We start from the raw sequence: 26,863 nt of genomic DNA, 5'->3' as shown, positions 1-26,863 counted from the left end.
GTAAAGAAGTGCTTTGATTTCATTGCATAGAAATTTGGAGTATTATTTGAGAGGCATTACATATTTATATATGAAAAAAAAGAAGAAAATGAGAAAGAAAAAAAGAGAAAATGCAAGTAATCAACTAGTGAAGTTGATTTTTATGGTGTTGGTATTTATTCAAAAAAAAAGTGGAAAAGAAAAAGGAGAAAAAGAGAGGAGAAATAGATGAAAAAAAAAGAGAGAAAGAAAAGAAGCCGAAAGTTGTGACAAGTGCCGAATTTTACTTCACTTGTTGGACTGTTAAGGTGCCTTGAAGGTTCAAAGGTGCAAGAATCTGTGCAATGAAGTTCTGAGCATTTTCTTCAACATTTTTACACCCTTAAAATCCATTTTATCCTACCCTCTCACCCCAGCCCCATTACAACCTTGCAAAGTCCCTTGATTGTTGCATTTAAATTCATAAGTAAGTGGTGGCGATATGATATATGAGCAAGCTTATGATAATGTCATTCTATTGTGTTAATTTGTGAGGCATCTTATATCCATATCCTATACCCTTTGGAGTGAATGAATGCACTTTAAAATGTGAGAATTGTCGATTTGTTATATTTTGATTTCGATGAGGTTATTGGGGAGTTTAGAATGCCATTTTTAGTATGAACTGCTGTGAATTGCTTGGTATCTTGATTGCACTTCTGAGTTAATTATGCTTGAGGGCAAGCATAGTTTAGGTGTGGGGGAGATTGGTAGGGTGCATTTTAGTGGGATATTTTGGGTAATATTGCACAATTATTTGACTAAATATTGCATTAATTGGGTGGATTCTATTCAGATGTGGTTTTGGTGCTAATTGTAAGAATTGATGTTAAAAAGTGCTTAAAATCAAAATTCAGAGGATTCATCGCACGTGGGGCACTTCAAGCAGTGGGGTCCGCTTATGTAGCTGAAGAAATTAAATTGTAATAGATTTTATTTTATTTAGGAAATTTTGATTTTTGAATACCAATTTCTGGAAAGAGGAGAATTGGGGGAAACCGTTTTGTTTTCCTCTCTGGTAGGGCCAGCCGATAAGAAGAAAATCACTTCCTTCATTCTCGGGGCTACAAACGTGAGAAGGAAATAGACTCCTAGGAGGTCTACTTGGCTTTTGGGGGAATTTTTTCGTTTGGCTTTGCTATGCAAAAAACTACCAGGAGAAAGCCACCATTGTTGACCTTTTTGAATTGCTTTTTCTAATTTAGGCTTGACCAAATTGAAGGAACAAAAAGAAAACCTTTCTTGTATGCTTGTGAGGCCAGCCGCCATTGTTGACTTATTAGCTCTTGCTTTTTACTTTTGTTGGATACAATTGGAGAGAACAATCAGACTCTGTTGTACGTTTGGCTCTTGGAGACAATTGAAAGCAATCGAATTCCTTGTTCTTTTCTTCTATTGTTGACCGAAGTTGAGAGATCCGATTTGGCAATTTTCCCAATTCTCCACGCGTGGTTTGTCCTCCATTAATGGAGAGCTAATTCTCTAATTCTAGTCAAGGGGACAACTGAAGATTTGGTTCTGCAATTACTGTGAGATCGAATTTATTTTAATCGCTTCCTCATTTATTGGTATTTATATGTTTCCTACTTTTAATTGTTATAGCTCTTGTGTATGATTGATCAGTGCATAATAATTAATTATTCACATAGGCTATTTTGCTAAATAGGCGTAATTGAATCCGTAATTGTTCGATTATCTCTATCTCAGTAGCAACTGGCGTAATTGAGTTTATGTCAGGGGAGCATATGATCTAAGTTAAACAAACCCTCGTAGCGTGTTTGTTAGTTAGGATTGGACCTTTCTAATTATTAATGCAATCTAGAAATTAAATCCTACAGTCGTACCTAGGGTTGTTTTCGGATTAGAGAAATAGTTAACGGTCGTACCTTAACTATCAAGAAACTAAGGAATGGTTGGTTGTTTATCGCATGCATGACAACTATAACCAATCTATTAATAAATGTTGAAATTAACCGTGAATCGATGATCAGTGTATGAACCAATTCTAAAGTGTACCCTTGGCTAGAGTTCTCACAATTATTTCTTTTAATTAATTATTTTCTGTATATAATTTATTTAGTTAGCATTTAATCTTGAAAACCCCCATTTGTTTTGACTCGGAAGGAAATAAATTTCTCTCCAGTCCCTGAGGAGACGACCCTGTTTGCCACTGTCTACTAGTTAGTGAATTAAGTCAGATAATTAATTTGGGTATTTCGAATTAAGCAAACTCTTCCGGAACAGGGTGAATCAAGTAACCCATTGCACACCTAGAGTCCCTGCTCCAATACCTAAAATTAATTATTGACTACTTTTGGTGGTAATTAGATTTTTTTATTATTATTGCATAGGTTCGACACCTGTCAAAGGCCTAATGAGGTAATGAAGTTTTGGATTATCACCATCGATGGTTTTCCAGCCGCAAATCTTCCTACTAAAGAGTTTAAAAGGCTGTGAAATTGCAAGCACATCCTAACGAGAAAGTCATAAAGATGGTTCACCTCTGTACATTGCAATGCACCCGACACCAACAGGATCAGATGATGAAGAAAGACCTAAAAGCACAGGAGCAAAAGATCGTTTTCCTAGTGTAGGTGGTTGTTCAGTCAACGACTGATCTCCAGGTGACTAAAGAGCCGCCATGGGCGGCGGATTTTTAGTGTTCAAAATTCAAATTTCAAAGCAGTAAGAAGAAGAGAGAGAGATTGTAGGCCCATTAGAAGCAGCAAAATTTTTGAAATATTCCATTGAATTGCCAAACCATCCTTATGTTGATATTTATCTTCATTCAACATTATCCGCTACTAATGATAATATGACAAGATGTTCATGTTGTGATAATAGATATATATTAGGAAGTTTTTAAAATATATCATTATAGTAAAGTTTCTTAAAAGAAAAAGAACACTCCCAAAAATACCCAATTCATACGCAGTCTAAGTTTTATAAAAATATATACATCCTAAAATATGCTCATTTCTTTTTTTTTTTCTACCACCACCATCCTTAACCATTTCCATTCTCACTATCATTGTCCCCAACTAATCCCACCACTGCTATCACCACACTCTCTTTCCCTCCTCCTCCTCCTCCTCATCACTACCCCCTTCTTCACCACCACCTGCCACTCTCTCCCACTTTCGTCCCCCTTCCTATTCCAATCTCTCCCTCATCCTCTTTTCCTTTCCCCATTCCCATTGCATCTTTCCCCTCTTTCCATCCAAGATCAAATCATGAGAGGAGGGTGAAGGGAAGGGGAGAGAGGAAAGGAAAATAAATGGGAGAGAGGAAGAGAGAGGGAGGGGGTGGCAGGGAAGAATAGGCGTAGGTGGCATGTAGGGGAGGGAGGAGCAGAAGGGGAAAGAGAGAGAAGGAGAAGGAGGGAAAAATAGGAGACGGAAGGGGGTGGTGGTAGTGGCAATGGGAGAGAGAAGGGGAAGGGGAAGTGGGTGGCGAGCAAAAGAAGGAGGAAGAGGAGGGGTGGCCAAGGGTGGGGGTGTGGGAGAGAGGTGGTAACAAGCGACGAGGGTAGTGGTGGTTACTGGTAGGTGTCACATCCGAGATGAGTAGCATTATAGGTGGCACGTGAAATGTGTTGGAATTTTACAAATATCTTCCAAATACTTCTAAATATACAAACATTATTTTTTAAAAATTCTATAATAAACTACAGTATAAAATTTTAGACACACCCCATTCAAAGGGATCCATGATTAACTCTGGCAATAACATTGCCCTAAATGAAAGTATAGTTGGCCTATATCAGAGTAATCTTCTAGTAATTGGGCTTCCTTGACCTCCATTCAACTCAATATCTATAGGGGTGGGTATGAGTCGGGTACTCGCTCCGAACGGCATCCTAATATATCGGATCACTATTTTTTTGGCCCTAAACCGCTCTGCTTGTCTTCGAATACTCAATCCTCGGGTACCTGAAAGGGTACCCGCCCCTAATACCAATGAAAAAAATGACAGCTTACTAAGAAACATAGCACTAAATCCAAAGACGTCCTGGGTTTAAGAAATTCTTTGGGCATCAAATGCATGGCCCTTCGCAATTGTTACAAAGCAGGATTACATATCCTACTTCAATACTAGTCATGACTTAAGAGAAAAGGAAATTCAGTTTCAGAATTTTCTAGAGCTCGAAGGGTAAGCCATCAAAACTGGCATTAAACAACCTAATCATAAAAACTATGGAGTATCTTGTAGTGTGTTTGCCGTTGTCAGTGCAGTACTATGGATACCTATTTATCTTCAGATAATCCTGCCTGTTGCATTAAGAATTTTGGGGAGGCCTGTTCATCTCCCGAAAGGGAAAGAATGGGAATTGGAATGGCCTTGTCTTTTCTAGGCATGATAGTGGCAGCAACAGTGAAGGCTAAACGACGTAGTCTGGCTATCAGGGAAGGATATTCAGATGATTCAGATGCAGCGGTGGACATCTCAGTACTTTGGCTTCTTCCCCAATTTTTCCTGATCGGCGCAGCTGCAGCTGCAAATGCAACTGCACAAAATAAGTTATATTGTTCTAAGTTTCCAAGAAGCATGTCAAGAGTATCTTCCACTCTTTCCTTACTTGGGATATTTGTGGCAAATCTTGTAGCAAGTTTTCTTATGAACGCCGCCATGGACAAACTCTCAAAATGAGGAAAAAAGAGCTGGATTTCAACCAACATCAATAATGCTTCTGCTTGAGGCTTGAGGAATTGAAGGTCTTTATTGAATCTTCTGCAGGTAAAGGTCTCTGGTCAAAACAAATTTCTTGAAAGATTCATCCCATTTACCTGCTTGAGTTTTGAGAATCTTTTGCAGCTCTTTTGAGCTCAAGTTGAGGTGAAACAAAAATTGAAGAGAAGGAGACTAGGAGAGGATGTGTCGGTTGTCGGCTCGCGGCTGAAGAGTACAGAGAGAAAGTTTTGGAAAGTGAAATGAAACCGATGGACTCATTTAGGCTTTAGTAACTTAAGAAAATTGTAAAATTGCCCCTATATTTTTTAAAATTTATATAATATACCTGGGGTCAGGTACCCATGGGCTTTTATTTTTATGATCTGTATTTGTATCCAAATATTATGGCTACCCAGCCCTCATCTACTGCACTGATGAAATTCGGATAAGATATCCTAAATTTCGGTGTGGATCGGATCGGATCACTCGAGTTTTCGGGTTGATAGGTTTTTTTGCCCACCTCTAAATATCTATACAATATTAGTACTTTCTAGTAATTTTCCTTATGTATTATGTTGTCATACTTTGTAGTTGCATTCATCTTGTAAAGTGTGTAAATTTTCAGATTTGAAGTTAGTTTTAGATTGAGTATTATATGTAGCACTATCAAAGGTTAAAATTTGGATAGTCTCAACTTCAATCACAATTACAGGATATGCTCTTCGCAGTGACGGAATCAGAATTTTAATTCATGGGGACAAAGATCATGATGAACTCAAACCTAAAAATTAAGAAGACTATAAACCATCAATCCTTTATTTTTAATGATACAACAAAAAATTTTAAAGTAGGAGTAAAAAAATTGCAATTGAAGTATGGAAAACTTCAAATACTTACACAACAATGGAGTTAGGAAAAAGATAGATGCTAGAAAACACATAAAAAATTATTGCTTTTTTTGGGTTTTGTAACTAACACTGTTTCAATTTGTAAAACTATTATAGTGGTTAAATTTCCTTCTATTTCCCTGTGTCTGCTTATTCTATTTTATGTTTGGTTTGGTTGATGGCCATTAAAAGAGGTTTCAAGTATTAGTTCTTTTTAAAAAGTTTAATTAACTTCAAAAAATGTATGTATTCATATAATAAATAAATGTAAGCTAAGTGTGTTAACGAATGACATTAGACACCACTTAGAAAAATTCTTTTAAGTTATATTTATCATTTACAAGGAAATTCAAAAGTTGGTTTAATGGTATAAAAGACTTGTATAGAAAGAACTTAAAGGTAACAAGAAATAACTTGGAAAAAAATGTGTTGAAACTAAAAGCATATTCGTTATATGAAACTTGTACAAAGAAAAATTAGAGGGAAGAAAAAAGAGACAACTTTCCAAAAGTACTGTTTGAGAACAAAGCACGTAATTTAAGTAAAAAGGTCCTTATCCTTCATAGGGGCCACTTTCTAAATGATAAAGAACTAACTTTGGAAAAATGTGTTGAAACTAAAAGTTAGGAATAGGGAGAAACTAAAAGCGACAAGAAATAACTTTCTTAAAAAAAATGTTGGAATAGGCAAAATATGTAATATGAGTAAGGGAGTCCTAATTAGAGTATGCTATTTATGGGAAAAAAGATCCTGAATCTCATATAACTTCTAAAAAATTTTAGTAAGTCTGGTTCTGTGGGTGGCTCCCAGGACCATGGGTTATTTATAGGGATATTTACATATTACTCATCAACAAATTACTTAAATTGACAATAGGATTTGAACACACGAACTTTTCATATGAAAATGGTCCATCCTTACAAATTGAACCTAACATGTGTTGGCTAGAAGATGCTCATTATCTGACTTTGTTTTGGTAATAACAAATAAAAGGTGAATATATGAACAGAAAGCAAGCAGCCGGGATCATTCAATACAACAGTATGAACACGATACCAAGGCAAACCCATGGAAATAGCTAAATAGACACTACGTAACTTTATTGCATTGGAAAAGACTCTACTATAACTATCCTATGGACCACCCTATTCGGTGGATTATTTAGAATAGGGATTAATATTTGTTCTATTCTCTTGGTAATAAAATAATGGAACAATTCTCTTCGTAGGAACAAAGAAAAGCAAATTTATTCTATACTCGATAAGTAACAATATGCAATGGGGGTTGGATTCCATTGTCTATGAGTGAATGTGTACATACTTATTCATCGCCCTATTCATAATAATTTGCAAATTTGACTTTGAAAATGGTCCATCTTTACAAATTGAACCTAACATGTGTTGGCTAGAGGGTGCTCATTATCTGACTTTGTTTTGGCAATAACAAATAAAAGGTGAGATTCACAGCGGATCTTCTGTCCCACTTTTTATACCACTCTCTATATCGCTTTTTATTATATTACTATTTCCTCTTTATCAACATCATATTTTAGTTCTTTTTTATTTTCTTAAGATCCAATAACTATTAACTGAATAAAAAATAAATATAACAGTTTCAAAAGGCAATATATAATAGAAAGTCAAAAAATACAGCTAAAAATTCCTAAAAAATCTAATTTTCTACGCATTTTGATTTTGAATTTCTTAAATTTTGTGTATTACTCAGTTAATAGTTATTGAATTTCAAGAAAACAAAAAATTAACTAAAATATAATATTTATGAAGAAAAATAACAATATAATAAAAAGTAGGACAAAGAGTAGTATAGTGGATGGGACAAAAGATCTGTTGTGAGTAAGATTAGCCTAATTTACCTGTCATTTATTTGTAGTGAATGAGAAGTTCCAAATGATTTATTATCTCATTAAAACACAAACTCCTAGTACGAGGGCCAAATGTCCCTTATTATGTCACACACAGGCAAGCAGCAAGCATGAGGACAACAAAGACATCAAAGTAGGGCATAGAATATGCAATCAAATCCAAGTCTATCCAAAGTTACAGATAGGCCTCAATGACAGATTGAACCGCTTGGATGTGTGTCATAGTGTGTCTGCTGAATCCAACCTGGTGCAGAATATGTGCCCATTCCTCTGACGTTCTTTCTTTTCCTGTGGTTGTATGAGCCATCATCACCATATCTAACGTCAAACCCACGTCTTTAAGCTTGTCGTCTCCTTCTTCATGATCTATCACAGCCTCTACGATGATTACTTTCCCCGTGTCTTGAGGAATAGCTTCTTTGCAGTTCATCAATATGCTGATACAATTGTCATCTCCCCAGTCATGCAACACCGACTATATATATCCAAAACAATAAAGTCAAAGGTGGTGCATGCCCAAAAATAAGCTATAATGAACAAGGCATGCATATACTTGCAAATCAATTAATTGGATAAAAAAAATAGAAAGAGGAAGAAGAAAAAGAAGAATTGCAATTGAGCATGAATTTTTTAACTTGATTCTTGCTAAACAATACACACGCAGACCCAGCTAGCTGCACAGTTGTGAGAACTCGTAAAACCCTAATTATATTCCTAGGGTTTATTTCCCCTTAATTGCATGTTTTCTGCATTTTCTGGCTTAGAAATATTTTCTCAGTGGATTTTATGAGCAATTATAGTTTTAAGATGATTTTTCTAGCATTGGTGAATTTTTAGAAAATTAAGAATATATATTGGATGTGGGACCCACTAGTGCGATAAGTTCGGAAAAATTCGGCCAATAAGGTTAAGTTTCGGATACTGTTAAAAGTTTATCGGGTATTAAGAGATAAGTAGGGTGTGTGAAGTGATTGATGTGAGAGAGAAAAGAATGATAAGGATGCATTTAATAGAGTGACACATGTCACCTTCTCATTGGTTGAACTTTTAAGAAACACTATTCACAATTTTGACTTTTTTGACCAAAGGATTAAATATCCAAAATTCACCAAAAATCACCATTTTTCTTCTCTTGTTGGCCGGCTCTCCTTAGCTCAAGAAGGAAGGGAACTTCTTCATTTTGCAAGCTTCCACTTGGTCCAATCTACCACAAACCAAAGCCTAGAGTTGATTTCACTCCATAAAAACTTTCCTTCTAGTGTTAGTAAGTTGTTTATTGAAACTTTTTGGAAGAGCTAAGGTGTCCATCATCTTCCTCTCTCTTGTTGTTAGGTGAGTGATGCTTCAACCTTTCTACTACACCTAATGATGGTTATTTTGTGCTTAATGGTGGCATGAGTGTTGAAATATATGATTTGTTTCTTGATTTGAAGAGTTTTGGTGAAGTTTTTATTTTATTGGGAATTTTTCTGGTTTAATATGATCTTGATGTTGGGGGCTTGTATGATGAATTGTAATGGTTGGAAATGACTCTAGTGAGTGTGAATTGTGGTGAAATGCAATCAATTTTGGATTTGGTGTGAAATTTGAAAAGTTAGGGTTCTTAAATCCCCAATTCTGTCCGGTTTTGGATCATAGGGTTAGAGGCCGAATTTGACTTTGCTCAAAACATGAAAGTTGTAGTTATTGATGTGATTGAGATGCCTACAAAATTTCAGGTCATTTGGATTAGTGTAGAGTGAGATATGACGAAATTACTGTAGCTGTTCTGCTTTGGTCAGAATGCGAAAACTGCGATAGTAATTGGCCATTTTGACTGGAATTGGTTTGGATTTTGGAGATGGTGTCTTCTGATGAAATGTAGCTGGATGTCTTAGCTAACTTATGCCTTTGGAATTTCGGCATTTGGACTTGTATGGACTGAGATATACCGATTACAGTTTTCTGTGTTTTGCAAACCTGTTTTGGTGATTCTGGTTTAGTGTTTGGCAATTTTGACCTAGTTGGGTCAGGAACTGGATTGAGTGACCTTCTACATTGTTGTAGCCCTGTCCCATAGCTTCGAAATGGTGGGTCTTACACCCCCATCCGATAATTGTAGTGAGAGTTGTGCGATTACCGCATTATGACGTCAAAACCGGTTTTCTTATCAAGGCCTAAGTTAAAGCCTTTTCCTAATTTCTGGTTTCCTATGATGCTTATATATGTTTGCAAAACCCTATTGGGGTTGTGATTGGCATTGTTTTGTGACTCGCTATCGAGTCTCATTGCATTTGTTTACGTGTTCTAGGGCGTGACGGTGGTTCACGACATTCTCCTGACGGAAGTGCATGAAATAGCACTTAATTGATTGGTGAGTGTACTACTCAATTGTGTGCTATTATATGGCTTTGATATTTGAACTTGAGATGTTGTATGTTAATGGATTGATGTGAGAGTGTACTTTATCACTCTCACTTATTGTTTCACATGTTATTGAAAAGTTATTGGAAAGTTATATGAACTGTTATATGAAATGAAATACATGACTTGGTATCGATTGGACAAGTATCCAACGACTACAAATGTTATCATTGAGCTCAACCCCATTGGTAGTTGATTGAATCGAGCCGACAAGGGTTTGGTCGTGACAATTAATGAGCCTTGGGTAAAGTTATAAGGAATCTTGTAGTATGAGAGACTCTTGATTCCGGTATACTCGAGTAATACCACAGTGCAAGTGTTTGGAGTGCGGGCCCGGTAGGGGGATGTTTGGTGGAAGGAATGGGAGAGAAGAGGAGTCTACGGTTGGTTACTCTTCAACATTGACGGAGGGTCAATGTGGTTGGATCAAGAATGGAAGCGTGGAAATGGGCTCTTGAGAGCCGTCCGTATCCTTTTATCGATGTGTTTCATTCCTTAATTGTGTACTTGAAATGAAAGGTTATGCTATATGCTTTTAGTTGCTTATGTGGTAGTAACTCACTGGGCTTTAGCTCATCCCGTTCCATTTGTTTTCCTTACAGGGATATAATTACTTTTGGGACTGATTTGGATAGTCGATTGCCAAGTTGAGCTAGTGTAAATGGCTTTTGTTTAGCTTGTCGAATGAAACCCTATTGTGTATTGGGTTCATTTTCTTTGATTGGCAAACCGAGTATGTATATTCATGATAGAGGGTTTTTGGCATGACACTATGGTTGTAAAAGTTGAATTTCAATGTATATATATGTTTGGTTGATGATTGGATGATTTCGGATCTAGACGCATTTCAAACGGAGAAGGAAAAAATTTGGCGGGAATGAACAGGACCGAATCCGGCCAGGAATCCGGCCAGAAACTGGCCGGATTGCCGGCCGGATTGGGAAGGATTTTGGAAAAATTTTGGATTGCTCTCGGCCTTGTATCCGGCCAGATTCCGGCCGGATTCTGACGTGTCCGTTACTGTTCATCTTCGGCTTTGATTTTCATTTTTTTTATTTTGCGATTTTGACTTGTTTGCGTGCTTCGGTATGCTCCGGAACGTAATAGATCGATGTAAACCGATCCGTAGTCCTGGCGAGAGCTGGGCAGGCAGTCCGCTAACCTCTTTGGTTCGCCTTAGGGGAAAGTGGGGCTGTTACAACAGTGCTACAATTTTTAGGCATAAATTAAGGAGTTACTAGAATTATGGTAAGCTCAGCAGCCAATTATCTAGGTAGCTTAATTAGACACACTAAAGTCAATATATTTTCCCAATTGCCAAATTGTTAACTTGATGCATGCACTCTCAAGTCTCTAGTCGCTCAGTATTTAACTAAATTTATAAGATAAATATTTGCAAATTAGCCTGGCACTTGGACATTGCATCATATTTCTATGACATACCTATAGGCAGGAAAATAGAAATTATCCTTAAATTTTCACCCCTATATATTGACATTCACATAGTCTTTTATATCAAGGATATGTGATTTTCAAAAGGTTAGTTATATTTGTACTCCTACATCTGCCTCTCATACTCCAGCCTACTCACTCAATAAAATGCTACCAAAATGTGTGAGGGAACAGTCTATGTGAATGTCACTTTCTTTTTCAAAACAATGATCCTGTGATGCTATGATAGTCTTTGCAGTCCGTGGACAGGCCCATATAAGTTTTATTTCTGATAAGTTTACCCTTGAGTATAACATAATTGAAAAATAGTGTAACAAAAATTTAGATATGATGTAACTAGGTAAAAATATTGTGTGTATTAAAAGTTGAAATGTCCATTTACCTTGACATGGAGTAAAATGGAACTTGACAACTTGTGAGGCCCTGCATCCACAATGGGTAATACTTTTTTTTTTTGGTTATTCGTCTCTTATCAATCCTATTTCTACTCGTACTATAAGGCTCAACTGAGCCTACAGGGGAATCAACCCTACTTCTACTCGCGTTTGAGGAAATCACATATTACGATAAATGATGAAAGATAAAATTTAAACTCTTGATCTCCCACCCTTAAAGTCTTTGGTGGTGGCCAACAGTCTAAATAGTTATTAGTTAATACTTTCATGTAATTGATAGCTTTTTACAGTTACCTTACCGTACTAACCATGATAAAAGCAGTGTCAGCATTTGGAAAGCTGTGAAACATGTCGCCTCCAACATGCTTCACGCCATCAGAACGAGGGGCAATAGAGACAACATGTGGAAGATCAAAATTGATCCCGTGGATCCAAGGGCAAGCCTTGAGCAATGTGCGGAGAGCCGTTTCGTCGCCTCTGCCGACATCCACCAACGAAGAAATCCCCTCGAACACCTGCGGGCACCTGTAGATCATGGCCAAAACTGCAACTCGAGCATCGCAAGCCATGGCATCGTTGATCAGCTTGCTATGAGCAGGATTGTTTTGTGCGTAACGCCATATGTCGTGGCCGTGATAAGTGTCAAATGGTGGAGGGCTATTTGCCAAGACACGTCGCCCCAAGCCAAGCCATGGCGAAAGCATCACAGGGCTGCTTTCCAGTAGCAGAATAGTAGCTTTTCTCTCCATTTCTAGCCAAAAGACGAGAGAGTGGCATCTGTACATAGGTAATACTACTACTAGCAATAGCATTGCTAGTACTATTTTGTGAGGAGCAGCCATGTCCTTGATTAACTTGTCTAAAGATGCCACGGTTGGTTAAGAACCTTATGATTCGCTAAAGGGAAGAAGGCGAACAACCAAGGGCAGCAGACAGCCCATCAAGTGTCATGGCTTGGCCATCCTAGCCTTCCAGCAAGTCCGGAATCCCAAGCTCAATGACACATTTCACAACAGCCATTTCTTTTTTTTTCGGAAATGATAGATGAATTTTATAGCAAATCAAACTTTACAATATATAAGCAACGGATCAACCACCTATACAAAGTGTACTATGACACTAAGAAGAGACAAAAATTCTCTCTTCATCCAAAAATATGCTTAGAGCATAACGACTAATGCTTTGACATAAAGACATATTACTATTTTTTCCTACTTCAAAAAAGCACATTTAAAACAGATTAGCCAGAGCAAGTATATCATCCACTAACGTGACTGTGTTCGGATTGTTTCCTTTCCCACTTTTCAGCATAGCAATAAGATGGTGATTGGCGTGTATGACTTTATCCTGTGCCAACGAAGCTGCAATACTTTGATGAGTGCCAATCGCATTGCTGCAGCTTCATCTTGTATTGCCAGTTGCGAAGTTCTGTCCACTAGCGCCCAGTCAGCTATAATTCTTGTTCCATTCAGCTTGGCCACAACGCCAATTCCCATCTTGTGTCCCTCGGTTGCTTTCTGTGTTGCAATGTGAAGTTCCACCAAGTCCTTTACCTCCATTCCTTCCTCCCTTTGCCTTGCATCTGCTGCATCTGTTTCTGATGTACTCCTAGTTTCCTTTCCTGTACCAGCTTCCTCAAACTCCATCCATTCAATACTTGCCTTTTGCACTACTTTAATTCCATCATTCTCTTTCCCTTCAAATTCCAGCTCATTCCTATCCTTCCCAAAGTATGTTAGCAGTCAAAGCTAAATGCTGTTTGCCTTCCTTCCTACTCCTAGCTTGAGTTAAAGCTGCCCACCACTGCTTAAAACAACTAGTTTGAGTTTGAATGCCGTCCCATTGAACTGGTGCAAGCTTCCATACCTTCTAAGCCTGTGCACAATGAAACAGAATGTGTTCCACCGTTTCTATCTTGTCTCCACATCTCAAGCAGCATGGTGAGCCTTGTTTCGTTCTCCTGAATATTGTTTCCCTTGTTGTTAATGTGTTAGTAATACATCTCCAAATGAATAGCTTAATCTTATGCTTGATATTCAGACCCCAAAGAGTTCTCCAAATTTGGGTGCTAGAGTCATCATAACTAGAACCTAAATCCCCTCTTACTCCTACTTCCGCCCTCCTCTCTTCCTTCAACAAAATTTGATAGCAAGACTTAACTGAGTACTCTCCATGCTTACTATGTATCCAAAAGTGTTGGTCTCCAGTCCTTGAAAGGCTAATAGGTATCTTTACAATGTTCTCAGCATCCTCTCTGTTAAATCTTCTGAAATGACACTCTTGTTCCACCTAAAGTTTGAGATCAACTCTTCAACTTTCTGCTCATCCGCATTGGCTGGAATTGGAGTTGTTGGTTGTCCATTTGGATTGTTTGGTATCTAGTGATCCTTCCATATGCTTATGGTTGTCCCCAACCCAACTCTCTTCCAAATGCCCCCTTCAACTGTATCTCTCGCTGACATTATGCTTTGCCAGAACCATGAGGAATTTTTGGGGATCTCACAGTTCAGTATATGTGCCTTGGGATAATATTTGGCCTTCAAAATTTTACTGACCAACAGATTAGGGAAACGTATCATCCTCCAAAGATGCTTTCCCAATAATGCTTTGTTGAAGCATTGCAAATTCCTGAACCCCAAGCTCCATCCTGTTTTGCCTTCATTATTTTGTTCCAAGAACACCAGTGTACCTTGTTTTTTTCCTTCTGATTCACCCCACCAAAACTTAGCCATCAACCGTGTGATTTCCTTGCAAACACTAACTGGCAACTTAAAGCAAGACATAGCATAAGTGGGCATAACCAATGTTACAGCTTTAAGCATCACCTCCTTGCCTGCTGCGCTCAAAAACTTGTTCTTCCAACTAGTTAGTCTAGTTGTGATGTTGTCCTTTATAAATCCAAAGAGCTGACTTTTTGCCCTTGTAACCACCATGGGCAGTCCCAAATATTTCCCTTGATTGACTGTTCTAACACCTGGTAGTGCTTCACAGGCTTCCACCTTATCTTTCCCCTTAGTGTTGTTGCTGAAGTATATAGAGGATTTGTCCAGATTGATTACCTGGCCAGACCCTCTTTTGTATTGATCCAGAATTTTTCTTAGCTGCCTTGTTTCCTCTTTCACTGCTTTACAAAATACCAATGTATCATCAGCAAAGAAAAGATGTGTGATAGCTGGCCCTTATCGGCTAATCCTTAGCCCACTTAGTAGTCCCTGCCGAGCTGCTTTCCTAAGCATATTCGAGAGACCTTCAGAGCATAAAAGGAACAAGTAAGGTGACAGTGGGTCACCTTGCCTAATACCTCGAGGCGGTAGCACATACTCCTTGTTCTCTCTATTATATTGAAGGAATAAGACACTGAAGTAATACACTCCATTATCCACTCCACCCATAGCTTACAAAACCCCATTTTTTCCATCACAGCTCTTAGATAACCCCACTCCACCCTATCATAAGCTTTGGACATGTCCAGTTTAATAGCAGTATATCCATCCTTGCCTTGCCTCTTATTTTTTTAAAAAAATGTAGGCATTCATGTGATATAATTTTGTTATCCAAAATCTGTCTGTTAGGAACGAAGGCAGACTGGTTTTTGCTAATACAATGGTCAAGGACAGGTTTCAATCTGTTGGCAAGGATTTTGGAGATGACTTTATATAGAACATTGCAGAGGTGAATTGGCCTATAGAGTTTCAAGTCAATAGGGAGTTCTACCTTAAGGATGAGAGAAATAGTGGTATAGTTCAATGATTTAAGCATATGACCAGACTGAAAGAAAGACTTGATAGCTTTTACCACCTCATCCTTAATGGTAGGCCAGAAATGTTGAAAAAAGAGTGGTGTCATCCCATCAGGCCCTGGTGCCTTAGTAGGATTCATGGAAAAGAGTGCTAGCTTAATTTCGTTATCCTCCACAGGTCTAGTCAGATTACCGTTCATGTGGTCAGTAATAGTACTAGGCAAGCCATCCAAAATATCCGCCAAGCATTCTATCCTAGTGGAATTAAAGAGATGCTTATAATAATTATCTACCTCAGTGATAATCTCTTCATCAGTTGTAGCCCAAGAACCATCCTCTCGCTGCAAGTGTCCTATTTTATTTCTTTTTCTCCTCCCTTTCACCACTGCATGGAAGTATTTAGTATTCTTGTCTCCTTTCCTAAGCCAGCTAAGCCTAGATTTCTGGCTCCAATATTGCTACTCATCTTTGTAAGCTCCCACCAATTTATTTTTCAGAACTGCAACTCTCCCTTTCCTACCTTCATTTCCTGACCTTTTCTCCACCATCAATCGTTGCTTCAGGTCTGAAATCCTTTTTTTTTTTTGAATTCTCAATGAAGCCATTTCTCCACTTCAGCAAAGCAACTCTACACCTCTTGATCTTATTGACCACCCTAAACATCCTAGATCCTCTAACATCCTCCTCCCAGGTTTTCTTTACCACCTCCTTAATCCCTTCTCTTTGAATCCACCTTTTGTCAAAAAAGAATTTTTTCCTCTTCGTACGAGCACCTGGCATTGTATCCAAAATCAACATACTATGATCAGATCCTAAGCTTTCTATATGAGTACACCTAGTATGTTCAAACAGATTATGCCAACCTCCACTGCTAAGACCCCTATCCAACCTTTGCTTTATCTCACCAGTTTGCCACTGATTACTCCAAGTCCAGGGATTGCCTTCGAATCCAACATCTATCAACTGATTCTCCTGAATGAATCTCCTGAAATCATGGAAACTCCACTCCTCCCTCATTCTGCCACCCCATTTCTCCTCATTTGAACAAACATCATTAAAGTCCCCCATAATTATCTGGTTATCACCCCACAACGACTTCCTTCTACTAATGACTTCCCACTGATTTTTCCTCACTTGATTGTCACAACTTGCATAAATTCCTACTAGCCACCACTCCTGTTTCACTTCAGCATCTTCAATCAACACCTCAATAGTAAAAGCTGAGTGTTTAATGTCCTTAACTTTAGTCTCCTCATTCCACAACAGGGCCATACCCCCATATCTATTCATATCATCTACCACATAGCAATGATCAAAATTCAAAATACTCTTTATCTTTTCCATATACTTAGTTTTGTTCTTAGTCTCGCTCAGAAACATCAAGTTTAGGGAGAGAAGGCTGTGAACCTCCTTCAGGTGGGGAATTGTCAAGGGGCTCCCTGTACCTTGGTAAATCCACACCAGAGCTCTCATGGATCCAGTGGGGACCAATAAGGGCTGATCCCTTCCCCCCTATTCAGCTCAGTGCTATACCCCCCAGACGCTACCCCCTTACATGTTTTGCCTAAAGAGGCCTGTACCTCCCCTTCTTCCATGACTTCGTCTCTAAGATGCATCTTCCTTTTAGCTCCATTACCCTCCTTCAGAAGAGCTCTCAACTCCCTAGGTGCTGCTTTAACTCTCTTAAAATGCTTACCCTGTTGTTTAAGCTCTCCTAGATTGGCTTTGTTATTTGTATCATCAGTTTCCATACTGATACCCTCCTCACCGTCAAGAGACCTTCCTAGCATCCCGTGTTGTATTCCTCCCATCCCCCATCCTGCTGATCTGACTCCCTACTATGCACTCCTAGCCCCTCAGTGCAAACCTCATCTCCTAAAAGGATTGTAATCTTAGCACTATTACCCTCTCCCTCTCTAATTTGATCCATTCCTAGCCTGGAATTTCCTTCTTTCCTTCTACCCCATCCTTTCTCCTAGCCGTGTTATAAAAGGATTGTTCTACTTCACCAACCGACCAGCTTCACTATCAAGCTTGCTTTAAATGCACCTTCTATAAATGCGTTCATATGAATGCTAATTACATTATTTAGAAAGGCCATCTTCCAGACATTATTGGAATTGGGATTTGAGCTCCGATTCAACCTTTTTGAAGATCTTGTTGTTGTTTAAGATTTTGCAGAAAGCATGAAGATCCCACCAAGAGAAAGAAGCTCTCATCCCAAGAGAGAGACCAGCCCCTACTCGTGAGAGAATAGTGAAGAGAGAAACTCTTTTTACTGTAGTCTCAGGCTGGTTAAACATACAACAACCATTTCAGTAAAGTTGAAAACGTATTTCCATATATCCACTTCAGCCTGAGCGTCTTTCTCTGCTTCTTTTTTTATTTTCTCTTCCACCATCTCTCGACTTCTTGATTCCTAATTCTTCTTTGCCTTTTTTTTTCCAAATGTCAACTTGTATATATAAGAAATAATTACGGTTATGTCTGCACAGCAGATTTACAGAAGACTGGCAACTGCCAGGACGTCATGCGGGCTTCTCTATTAAGCCACACAGGGAAGGATTGCTTCCACCTAGTTTCTTGAATCAGGTTAATAGCTAACTTAGCTAAACCATGGCTACACGTGTTCATTTCTCTCCTAATGAAAAAGAAAGTACATTTCCAAAAGAGTGACTCAACTATCTGATGTCATCAATTAGCATGTCCAATGAGGTTAGGCCTTGACATCCTGTATTGATTCTATCCATAACAGCTTTGCAATCAGAAAGAATCAATAAGGATGTCATGTTTTGCTCTATGGCCTTGCCCAAGGCTGTTCGAATGGCTATAGCCTCCATTTCTGCAGCATCTTTGGCTCCTGGATGTGGGATGGACCAAGTTACACGTATCTTATCATTGTTAGCTTTAGCAATAATTTCCACTCGTGCTTTAGCCTTGCCCTGGCTCATTCCAGCATCCGTGTACATGATATTGCTATGTTGTTCCATCAGTCCAACTAGCATGCAATGTCTATCTCCTGGCTGAGAAATCTCTTCATTAGCCCTCTTAATATCTCTTCCAACCTCATCATATTCCATCCATTCCTCCATAGCTTTTTTGGATACTTGGTGCCCCTCCTTCAGTGCCTGGTTAAAATTTCACACATTCCTTGTTTTTCGAATTTGCCAGAGGAAGTTGGCTGTGATTTCAAGTGTTTATTCCCATCATTCCTTGATCTAGCTTCCTACATCTGTTCCCACCATTTCCAAAAGTTCCAATTATGATCTCTGATGCCATCCCATGAAATAGGAAAGGTTGCCCAAGCCTGCTCTCTTGCCTTGCACTTCAGCAAGGCATGTTCAATTGTATCTCAGTTCATAACTTTTGATGATTAAAAAATAATTGGATGTTGCTAATAATCTTTGAAAAGATTGTTTCAGGAATTGGAACAAAAACAAGGTCAAAGATTTGAAGCCAAAACAGGATCAAAGTTTGACAAATTGCTGAAATAGCTGTCGGACGCACAAAAGGACCATATCGGACGGCCGACAACCATCGAATAACTTCGGACGCATGAAGAACTCACACTCGGACGTTCGAAGATAATAAGCCAAATCTTTTATGATCATTGATCTCGATCGGACACACAATATCTCAGTACCAGACGTTCGATAAACGTTGCGATACTTCGAACGCAATGCACTGAGAGCACCGGACGTCCGAAAGAAATGAAAAAGAATTTGCAAGTTTACATTCAGACGCATATTGTGGAAGGACCGGACGTCCTAAGAATCTCAAGAAAATGTCTTGAACTCACTGTTTTCGTTCGGACGCAGAAAATCAGAGTACTGGATGTCCGACATCACCAACGGCTAGTTGACTCTTCAGCTGCTTTCTATCCATTGACAGCATTAATTGAAGAATTTTTTGATTTTCTATAAATGGAGAATAGTCAATTGCCTCAATTTAATTTTTACACATTAAGTCTACATCAGATTTTGAGTAATTCAAGTGTAAGAATACTCTAAAAAGAAGATTTGTACTTTTAGTTGTGTAATCTTCTTTTAGCTTTTCAAGTATGATTCAGTTTCTTCAATAGTGTAGTTTTGTGAGGGTTATCCGAGTGATTGTAAAACTTCCTTGCTTGATCGAGTGAGACTTGAGGCAAGGAGGAAGTGATCCTTCTTTTGTACACAAGAGATTGATTGTAAGTTGATCAACTTGAAGAAGCTTGGTATATAGAGTGATATTCAAACTTAAGTTAAGTTTGAAACTTGGTCTGTTATTTTATCCCTTTACTTACTGTCTTGCAATATATGTTGTTTATTTCTTCTACTCACAAATTACTTGTGCTAGTCCATTAATTGTTTCTTTGTGAGGTCCTTTAGAAAAAGAAAGCAAGTTTTAGAAAAAGTGACTCATATCTTGGCTAATTTTTTTTTGATAACCTAATTCACCCCTCTCTTAAGTTGTCTTCGATCCTTACAATTGGTATCAGAGTTTGGTCTCCTAGAGATTAAGTTCAATCGACTTGGGAGTAAAAATGACAACCAACAATGCCATGTTCTTTGAGGGACAATCTGTCACTAGACCTCCAATATTTAATGGGTCAAACTATGTGAGTTGGAAGAAGAGGATGATCATTTTCTTGCAATCTATTGATATTGAGTTATGATTTATTGTTAATGAGGGTCCATATGATGCTTCTATTGTTGCTAATAATACTCATAGGCCGAAACAAAAAACAAGAAGTGAGTTGACTGCTGAAAATAGAACTCATCTTACTCTAAATGCCAAGGCTATGAATGTATTATATAGTGTTCTAGATTCAAATGAATCCATTAAAGTCAAAGGCTGCATATCTGCAAAAGAAATTTGGGATAAATTTAGAGAAATCCATGAAGGAAGCGAGAATATGAGAGAACAAAAGAAGTCCATCCTAGTCACTAAGTATGAATCCTTTATGATGGAACCTCATGAAAACATTGACAAGATGTACTGCAAATTCAATGATCTTATCAAGGATTTAGAAGTGCTTGAGAAGAATTACTCTCTAGGTGAGAAAAACAGAAAAATTTTGAATGCCATATCAAAGGATTGTGAGAGTAAAGTGACTGCCATAGAGGAAGCTAAAGATCCAAATATCCTACCTATTGAATCTCTTATTAACTCTCTAACCTCTTATGAGGCAAAACTCAAATCCAAGGTGCAGGAAAAAGAAGACACAAAGATGAGGAGGAGTATTGCTTTGAAAGCTTCACAAGATGAAGAGGATACAGCCTCCCTGGATAGAGAAGACATGGAAGGTGATGACAGTGACATTGAACTCATCACAAGAGACTTCAAAAGAATACTCAACAAGAGGAGATTCAGAAAAGGTGGTCTGAGAATTCCTTCCCGAATCAGTCCAACAACTTGAAAAATAAAGGGAAACTAGAGGTTAACAAAAAGTAAACTGATAAGTGTTTTGAATGCGGCCAACCTAGACAGTATGCAAATGAGTGTCCAATAAAAAGGAAGAAGGAGAGCAAGGTTGAACGAAAACCAAAGTTCAACAATTTTCAGATCACCTGGAATGACTGCAATTCAGAAGGTGAAGTCGAAGAAGAAGAGGAATCTGCCCAAGTGGCCTTCATGGTCATTGGTGATGAAAAAGTAACTATGTGTAACTCTCTAACTGATAGTGACAGTGAATTTGATGATAATGTTAATTCGATTTTAGAAAAAATACACAATAGTTTGAAAGAATCCTATGTTAGAAACAAGGAACTAAAACAGAAGATCAGCTTTTTAATTCAAGACAATGCAAATCTTTATCGACAAAACAAACACTTGAAAAATGAAAATGAGAATCTAAAAAGGATTGAATTAGATTTGCATGCTAAACTCGACAGAAAAACAAATTTCTGTGACATACTCAAAAATGAACAAAATTGTTTGAAAAGAAGAATGAATGATCTTGGCCAGTAGCTTCAACATCAGAAACAGAATTACTTTCAAAGGAATGTTAAAAAATCTCACTTTAGCACTCATCAGAATAAGTTAAATTATCATGCAAATGATTTTACCATCTATAGGAGAAGTCAAGTCAGTTTTATTAAATCTGTTCATTTGAATGATCCATCAACTATGTGCAGCTTTTGTTGTCAATTTGGTCATATGAATAACAACTGCTATGTTTAGAAAAACATGAGAAATGGTATGAGATGCATGTGGATAGTTAGACATAATGCTAACTCTCAAGAACCCAAAAAGTAATGGGTACCAAATATTATCTTGTGGATTTTTGTGTAGGCGAACTTGGTAAATATTGTTAAAGAATCAAAATGGTTCATTGATAGTGGATGCTCAAGGATTATGACCGGTGATGCATCTCAATTCATCAAGCTCAAGCCAAAAGCAAATGGAAAGATAACTTTTGGAGATGATAATAAAGCCAAAACTATTGAAATTGGTGATGTTGGTAAGAATGATCAAACTTTTGTTCATAATGTCCTTTTAGTTGACAACTTGAGTTATAACTTACTAAGTGTTAGTCAATTATGTGATAGAAACCTGTTTGCATTATTTAAAAAACATGAATGCCTTGTTCTTGACTCAAAGTTCAACATTGTTTTCAAAGGAAAAAGAGCTAATAATATTTATGTAGTTATTCTTGAAAATGTTGATTCTTCCAGCCTTAGTTGTCTCAAAGTAGCAAATGAGGATCCCTAGTTGTGGCACAGAAGGGTTTGTCATTTCAATATAGATTTGCTAAAGAGATTTTCAAAAAGGAACGGGTTAGAGGGCTTCCAAAACTCAAATTTAGTAAAAATCGTATCTGTGATGCTTGCCAATTTGGAAAACAAGTCAAGATATCTTTTAAACCCAAGAAATATGTTTCTACTGCAAAGCCCTTAGAACTCTTACATTTTGATCTTTTTGGTCCTACTTAAACCACAAGCTTAGGTGGCAAAAGATTTTGTTTTGTTATTGTTGATGACTATTCTAGATATACTTGGGTGATGTTTCTTGCACATAAAGATAATGCTTTCAAAAACTTTGTTTTTCTGTTTGCTAAGTGTGAGAACCCTAACCTACCATAACTTTCTTGGCCTTTTTGCTTATTTTCTTTTCCCATTTTTAGTGAGAATTTGTTAACCCTTTTGTTTAAACAATGGAAGGTTCATTGTTATGTGCATTTGTGTGTGAGATATGTGTATATGTGTATGTGTTAGAAGTGCGGTTGAACGCGGCAATCCAATTCGGAAAAAGAAGAGAAAATTTTGGAAAAATGAAGTGGCCAAATCCGGCTAGTTTCTGGACGGATAGCTGGCCGGATTGCCCTGCAGTTTTGAAAAAAAAAAATTTTTTTAGCCTCTGCCTCATATCCGGCCAAGAATCTGGCCGGAAATCCGGCCAGAATCTGGCCGGATTGTGACGTGTCACAGCCGGTCAGAGGCTTTGACCGGCTGTTTCTTTCATTCTTATCCCACCTTTTTGGTCCAAAATATCTCATTTCTTCCCTGTCCAGCCGTGAGCTTTGAGAGCAAAGAGAGGAAAACTCTTCAATCTTCATCTTTGATTTTTGCTTCAATCTTGAAACTCCACCAATAGATTTTTAATTCCCTCGATATAAGTGAGCTTCTTGGAAGGTTAAAGCTTTTGGGTGGAGTGATTTTAAAGGGGAGCTTGGAATTGCTAGTCTTCTTGAGATTGTGAGGTAAGATGATTAAGAAAGTTCTTTCTTGCTTTGATTATGGTATAGCAGTGATTTGTGGCGGTTATACATGCTATATTGTGAAGTATTTCATGGGTTTAAGGAATTTATGGTGAGGTTTTATATTTAATTATGATTTTTCTGTTTGCATTTGATTTTGTCTATGTGGCCATGTATGATGAAGGGGAATGTTATAGAATGAGGCTATTTGGTGTAAATGATGGTTAATTGCAAGAAAATGTTGTTTGGAAGGAAATTTGGAAAAGTTAGGGTGTCACGCCCTTCAATTCTGTCCGGCACTGTTCACCCTAGTTAGAGGCCGAATTGGCCTTGGCTTAAAACATGAAAGTTGTAGGTATTGATGTGTTTGAGGTGCCTGTAAAATTTCAGGTCAATCGGAGTAGTGTAGAGTGAGAAAAGTCAAAAATACCCCTGCTGCCCTGGTTTCACCCGAACTTGGGACTTGCTTCTGTAATTAGCTGTTTTGGCTAGGAAAAATTCTGAACTGGTTGTAGAGGTCTTCTAATGAAATGTAGCCTGATGTCCTAGCTGTCTTTTGGCTTTGGAATCAATGGATTTGGACCTAGGTAGACTGAATTGTAGTTCGTTAACCAGAACGTGGTTTGTCCACCTGTTTTTGCGGCTCTGATCTGGTATCTTGTATTTTTGACCTAGTTGCACTACAAACTGGACTGAGTGATCTTCTACATTGTTGTAGCCCTATCTCTTAGCTTCAAAACGGTGTATTTTGCACCTCTATCCGATAATCGTAGTGCCTTTAGTGCCATTTCCGTAAAATGTTGTCAAGTATTGTTTTATCTAAAAATGTTTCTAGCCTGCTTTTGTATTTATTGTGGTATTTATATGATTGTAAGCCTAGTGAACGGCTTTTGGACATGAGATTATATTATATGACATGTTGGGACTGATTTGAGAAAAATAATGAAGCCATTAATGGCTGGAAAAATAGGTAAACACAAGGGACATGCCGTCCGTTTATTTTCTTGTAAAATGAATAAGTTAAAGTGGTTTTCGAAAATGTATTTTGTATCATATTGAACGTATTTCCTTGGAAGCGTCTTCGGGTTTTTGAATAAAGGATCGAAGACTAAATTTCTATTCGAACTCGTATATTGTCTTTGGCAAATAATGTGACCGTTTTATCTTTTGAAAACATGATACCTTTTCGTTTCAAACTTCAAATGGTCCTTAAGCCTTTCCAACCGATAGAGGTATGAGTTCGGGTTTTATCGGCCATAAGTGCATTGTTTCTAAGCAAGGTTTTAAGTGTGGAAGTTAAAGTATTTTGTCCTCCTTTTCACACGATTTTTATCAAGGCATTGGTTAGTTATTGACCACTTGTATATATATGCTTTTGAATCACATACGTAATTCCGAAAGAATGTTTTCTTAGCTCTATTGGAATTTCGAATTGTTTGGAGTGAGTGTTTCCTCTTAGAGATTTTATAACCTTCTTGGTTTGGGTTGCATTAGGATTATTCTTGTTTACGGATCCAAATGCCTCTTTACACTTTGAAAGTCTTTTATACGTTTACTCGCGAGTAGTCGGGTTTTGGTTGATTTCCTCTAAATCATGTTAGATGGATTGTAATGTGATCTTTGTGGAATTTTAGGTTTCATTGGTGATTGAGAATTGGGCGTTGTTTTGCGGTTATAGGTGAGTGTTCCTTGTTTGTTATGTTTCCTGATTTTATGGCTTGTTTGAATGATTGATAACGTGTTAAACGCTTTCAATGATTGCTAAAATGATTTTCGAGACGAGTGTGTACTTTACCGCACTTAGCCTAAATGATTGCGAAATTTTAATGATTGGGCGATTGAAATGTTAATTGTGCATGAATGTAGGCCTTTGGGCTGAACTGGCCATTGCCCCTTGTTACCGGTCGTCTCGAGCCAGTCGGACTCGGTCGAGCGATTAGGAACTTGGGTGAACGATCCGGTATACTCGAGTATTACCCTGTCGGTTGGTGGAGCCTGGCCAAAAGCCAGGGACGGGGTGAATGAAATGAATGAATGAATGAACGAGGGGTTTTACTTATACAAAATGCATTTTCAAATGATTGAAAGAAGGAGAATGGAAGGAGAATGAATGAATGAATGAATGAACGATTGGCTCCTTGTGAGCCCGTATCCTTTTAATGAATGTGTTTATTGCTTTATTGTACTTGTATCGTGAATTGTTGTTTACATGCATTTGTTTCTCTTGTTGCCTATGTGTACGGAACCTCACTGAGCTTTCCAGCTCATCCCTTTAGTTTTTGTTTTCCTTAGCAGGGGAAGACGTGCGAGGACGGAAGCTACGAATAGATTAGCCGTTTTAGTACTTTGGTTTCTTTTGTAAAGGTTCTCGCCCTAGTGCTTGGCACGGGCTGGTTGTATGGTGAATTGAGAACCTATATTTTGACAGTTGTACTTCCATTGAGACAGTAATGTATATAAGTTTACGTTTAAGTTTGGAATTATTGTTATTTCGATTGTTTTGTGGATTTTCTTATCTTTTCTTATAGTGACTGACTGAGTCCCGGCGAGAGCTGGGCAGGCGGTCCGCCGATACCCTGGGGTACGCCCTAGGGAGAAGTGGGGCCGTTACAGTTGGTATCAGAGCCAGGTTCGCGTGGTCTCTGCGCGGAGTGAGCCTGGACTAAGTGATGAATAGGTATGACGGACTAAGTGCTCGTTTGAGCATAAGCTTTGAACGGTGAATGTTATAGGCCTTAAATCTTTCTCGGGGTATCTAAGGACAATAGATAGGTATGTCTGGGAGGAATTCCGATTGTAGATGGTTTACTCTTGGGACTGGCCAGCTCGAGAGGTGAATTATCTTATTTCGAATTCTCGTACCCGAGTACTCCAGAGTTGAGATGATGTTAAGTATATGAGATTTATATTTTGGGACCATGAACAGGCTTTGTCCAACTAGAATGAGTACCAGAGGTTAAGGGATATCCAGTGTGAACAGTAAGTGACGTGAGAGACCGGACGGGGCTACCTTAGCTGAGACTGGGGCGACCATTACCTCCTCGTTTGATTCGCCAGTATATTCTTATTAAATGACGTCTATTGATGTGATTGTGCGTATGAATATTTTCCTAACTTGATATGTACTTGTGAAATTGATCCTCTATTTACTCGATATGTGGGGTGTTATGTGCGTAAATGTTATTTGTGTACTTGGTACATCGATATTGTTGTTTTAGTCATCTTATCGCATTTATTCATTAAATTAACTTTTGGAAAAAAAAGAGAAGGGAAATATATATCTATGGACGGGAGACGTAGTCGTGGATGTGGTCAAGGCCGTGGAACTAAACGGACCTCAGAACCAAGAGCAGAAAGGGAAACGTCTGCCGAGCAAGACCAAGGACCGAGAAATGCAACTGGAGACCAAATGGCGACGGTAATGCAACAAATGACGGATATTTTGGCGAGATTAGTAGAGCAACAAGGTCCAATACCTGTAAATCAACCCCGGAACCTTGAGATGGGTGAAGATAAGGCTCTGGAGAGGTTTCAGAAGTTTGCACCTCCAAAATTCGCTGGAGGGCCTGATCCGGATATCGCTGAGCAATGGTTAGAGGCCATGGTGAATATATTTATGGCCTTAAACTACACCGAGCAAAGGTAAGTGAACTTCGCAGTATTTCAATTTGAAGGACCGGCTCGATCATGGTGGAACGTAATTAGAGCAAAATGGGAAAGGGAACGGACCATATG

At 38.2% G+C, this 26,863-nt stretch overlaps 1 protein-coding gene and 1 pseudogene across 1 annotated transcript; both read right to left on the bottom strand.

The window, feature by feature from the left end:
* Positions 1-7,500: 7,500 nt before the first annotated feature.
* Positions 7,501-12,728, bottom strand: LOC113689189 (acetylserotonin O-methyltransferase-like; annotated as a pseudogene).
* A 284-nt stretch (positions 12,729-13,012) lies between these two features.
* On the bottom strand, positions 13,013-16,920 carry LOC140007212 (uncharacterized). Its single transcript, XM_072049909.1, has 5 exons — positions 15,982-16,920; positions 15,423-15,890; positions 15,030-15,213; positions 14,169-14,829; positions 13,013-13,424 (listed from the first exon to the last, which is right to left on the bottom strand). The coding sequence occupies exons 1-5, from the start codon at positions 16,918-16,920 to the stop codon at positions 13,013-13,015; spliced, it is 2,664 nt and encodes an 887-aa protein (XP_071906010.1).
* Positions 16,921-26,863: the final 9,943 nt, after the last annotated feature.

This window comes from Coffea arabica, chromosome 5c (genome assembly GCF_036785885.1).
Source record: "Coffea arabica cultivar ET-39 chromosome 5c, Coffea Arabica ET-39 HiFi, whole genome shotgun sequence".
Taxonomy (NCBI): domain Eukaryota; kingdom Viridiplantae; phylum Streptophyta; class Magnoliopsida; order Gentianales; family Rubiaceae; genus Coffea; species Coffea arabica.
This window is presented reverse-complemented; position numbering and strand designations above follow the sequence as displayed.

Coding starts and splice junctions, on each gene's coding strand:
- LOC140007212 (XM_072049909.1), bottom strand. CDS start 16,920: ATGAGAGCTCTGGTGTGGATTTACCAAGGTACAGGGAGCCCCTTGACA. Junction 15,214..15,422: donor CTATTTCTCTCATCCTTAAG/GTAGAACTCCCT, acceptor TAAAAAAATAAG/AGGCAAGGCAAGGATGGATA. Junction 13,425..14,168: donor TGGTTCTGGCAAAGCATAAT/GTCAGCGAGAGA, acceptor TGGGAAGGATAG/GAATGAGCTGGAATTTGAAG.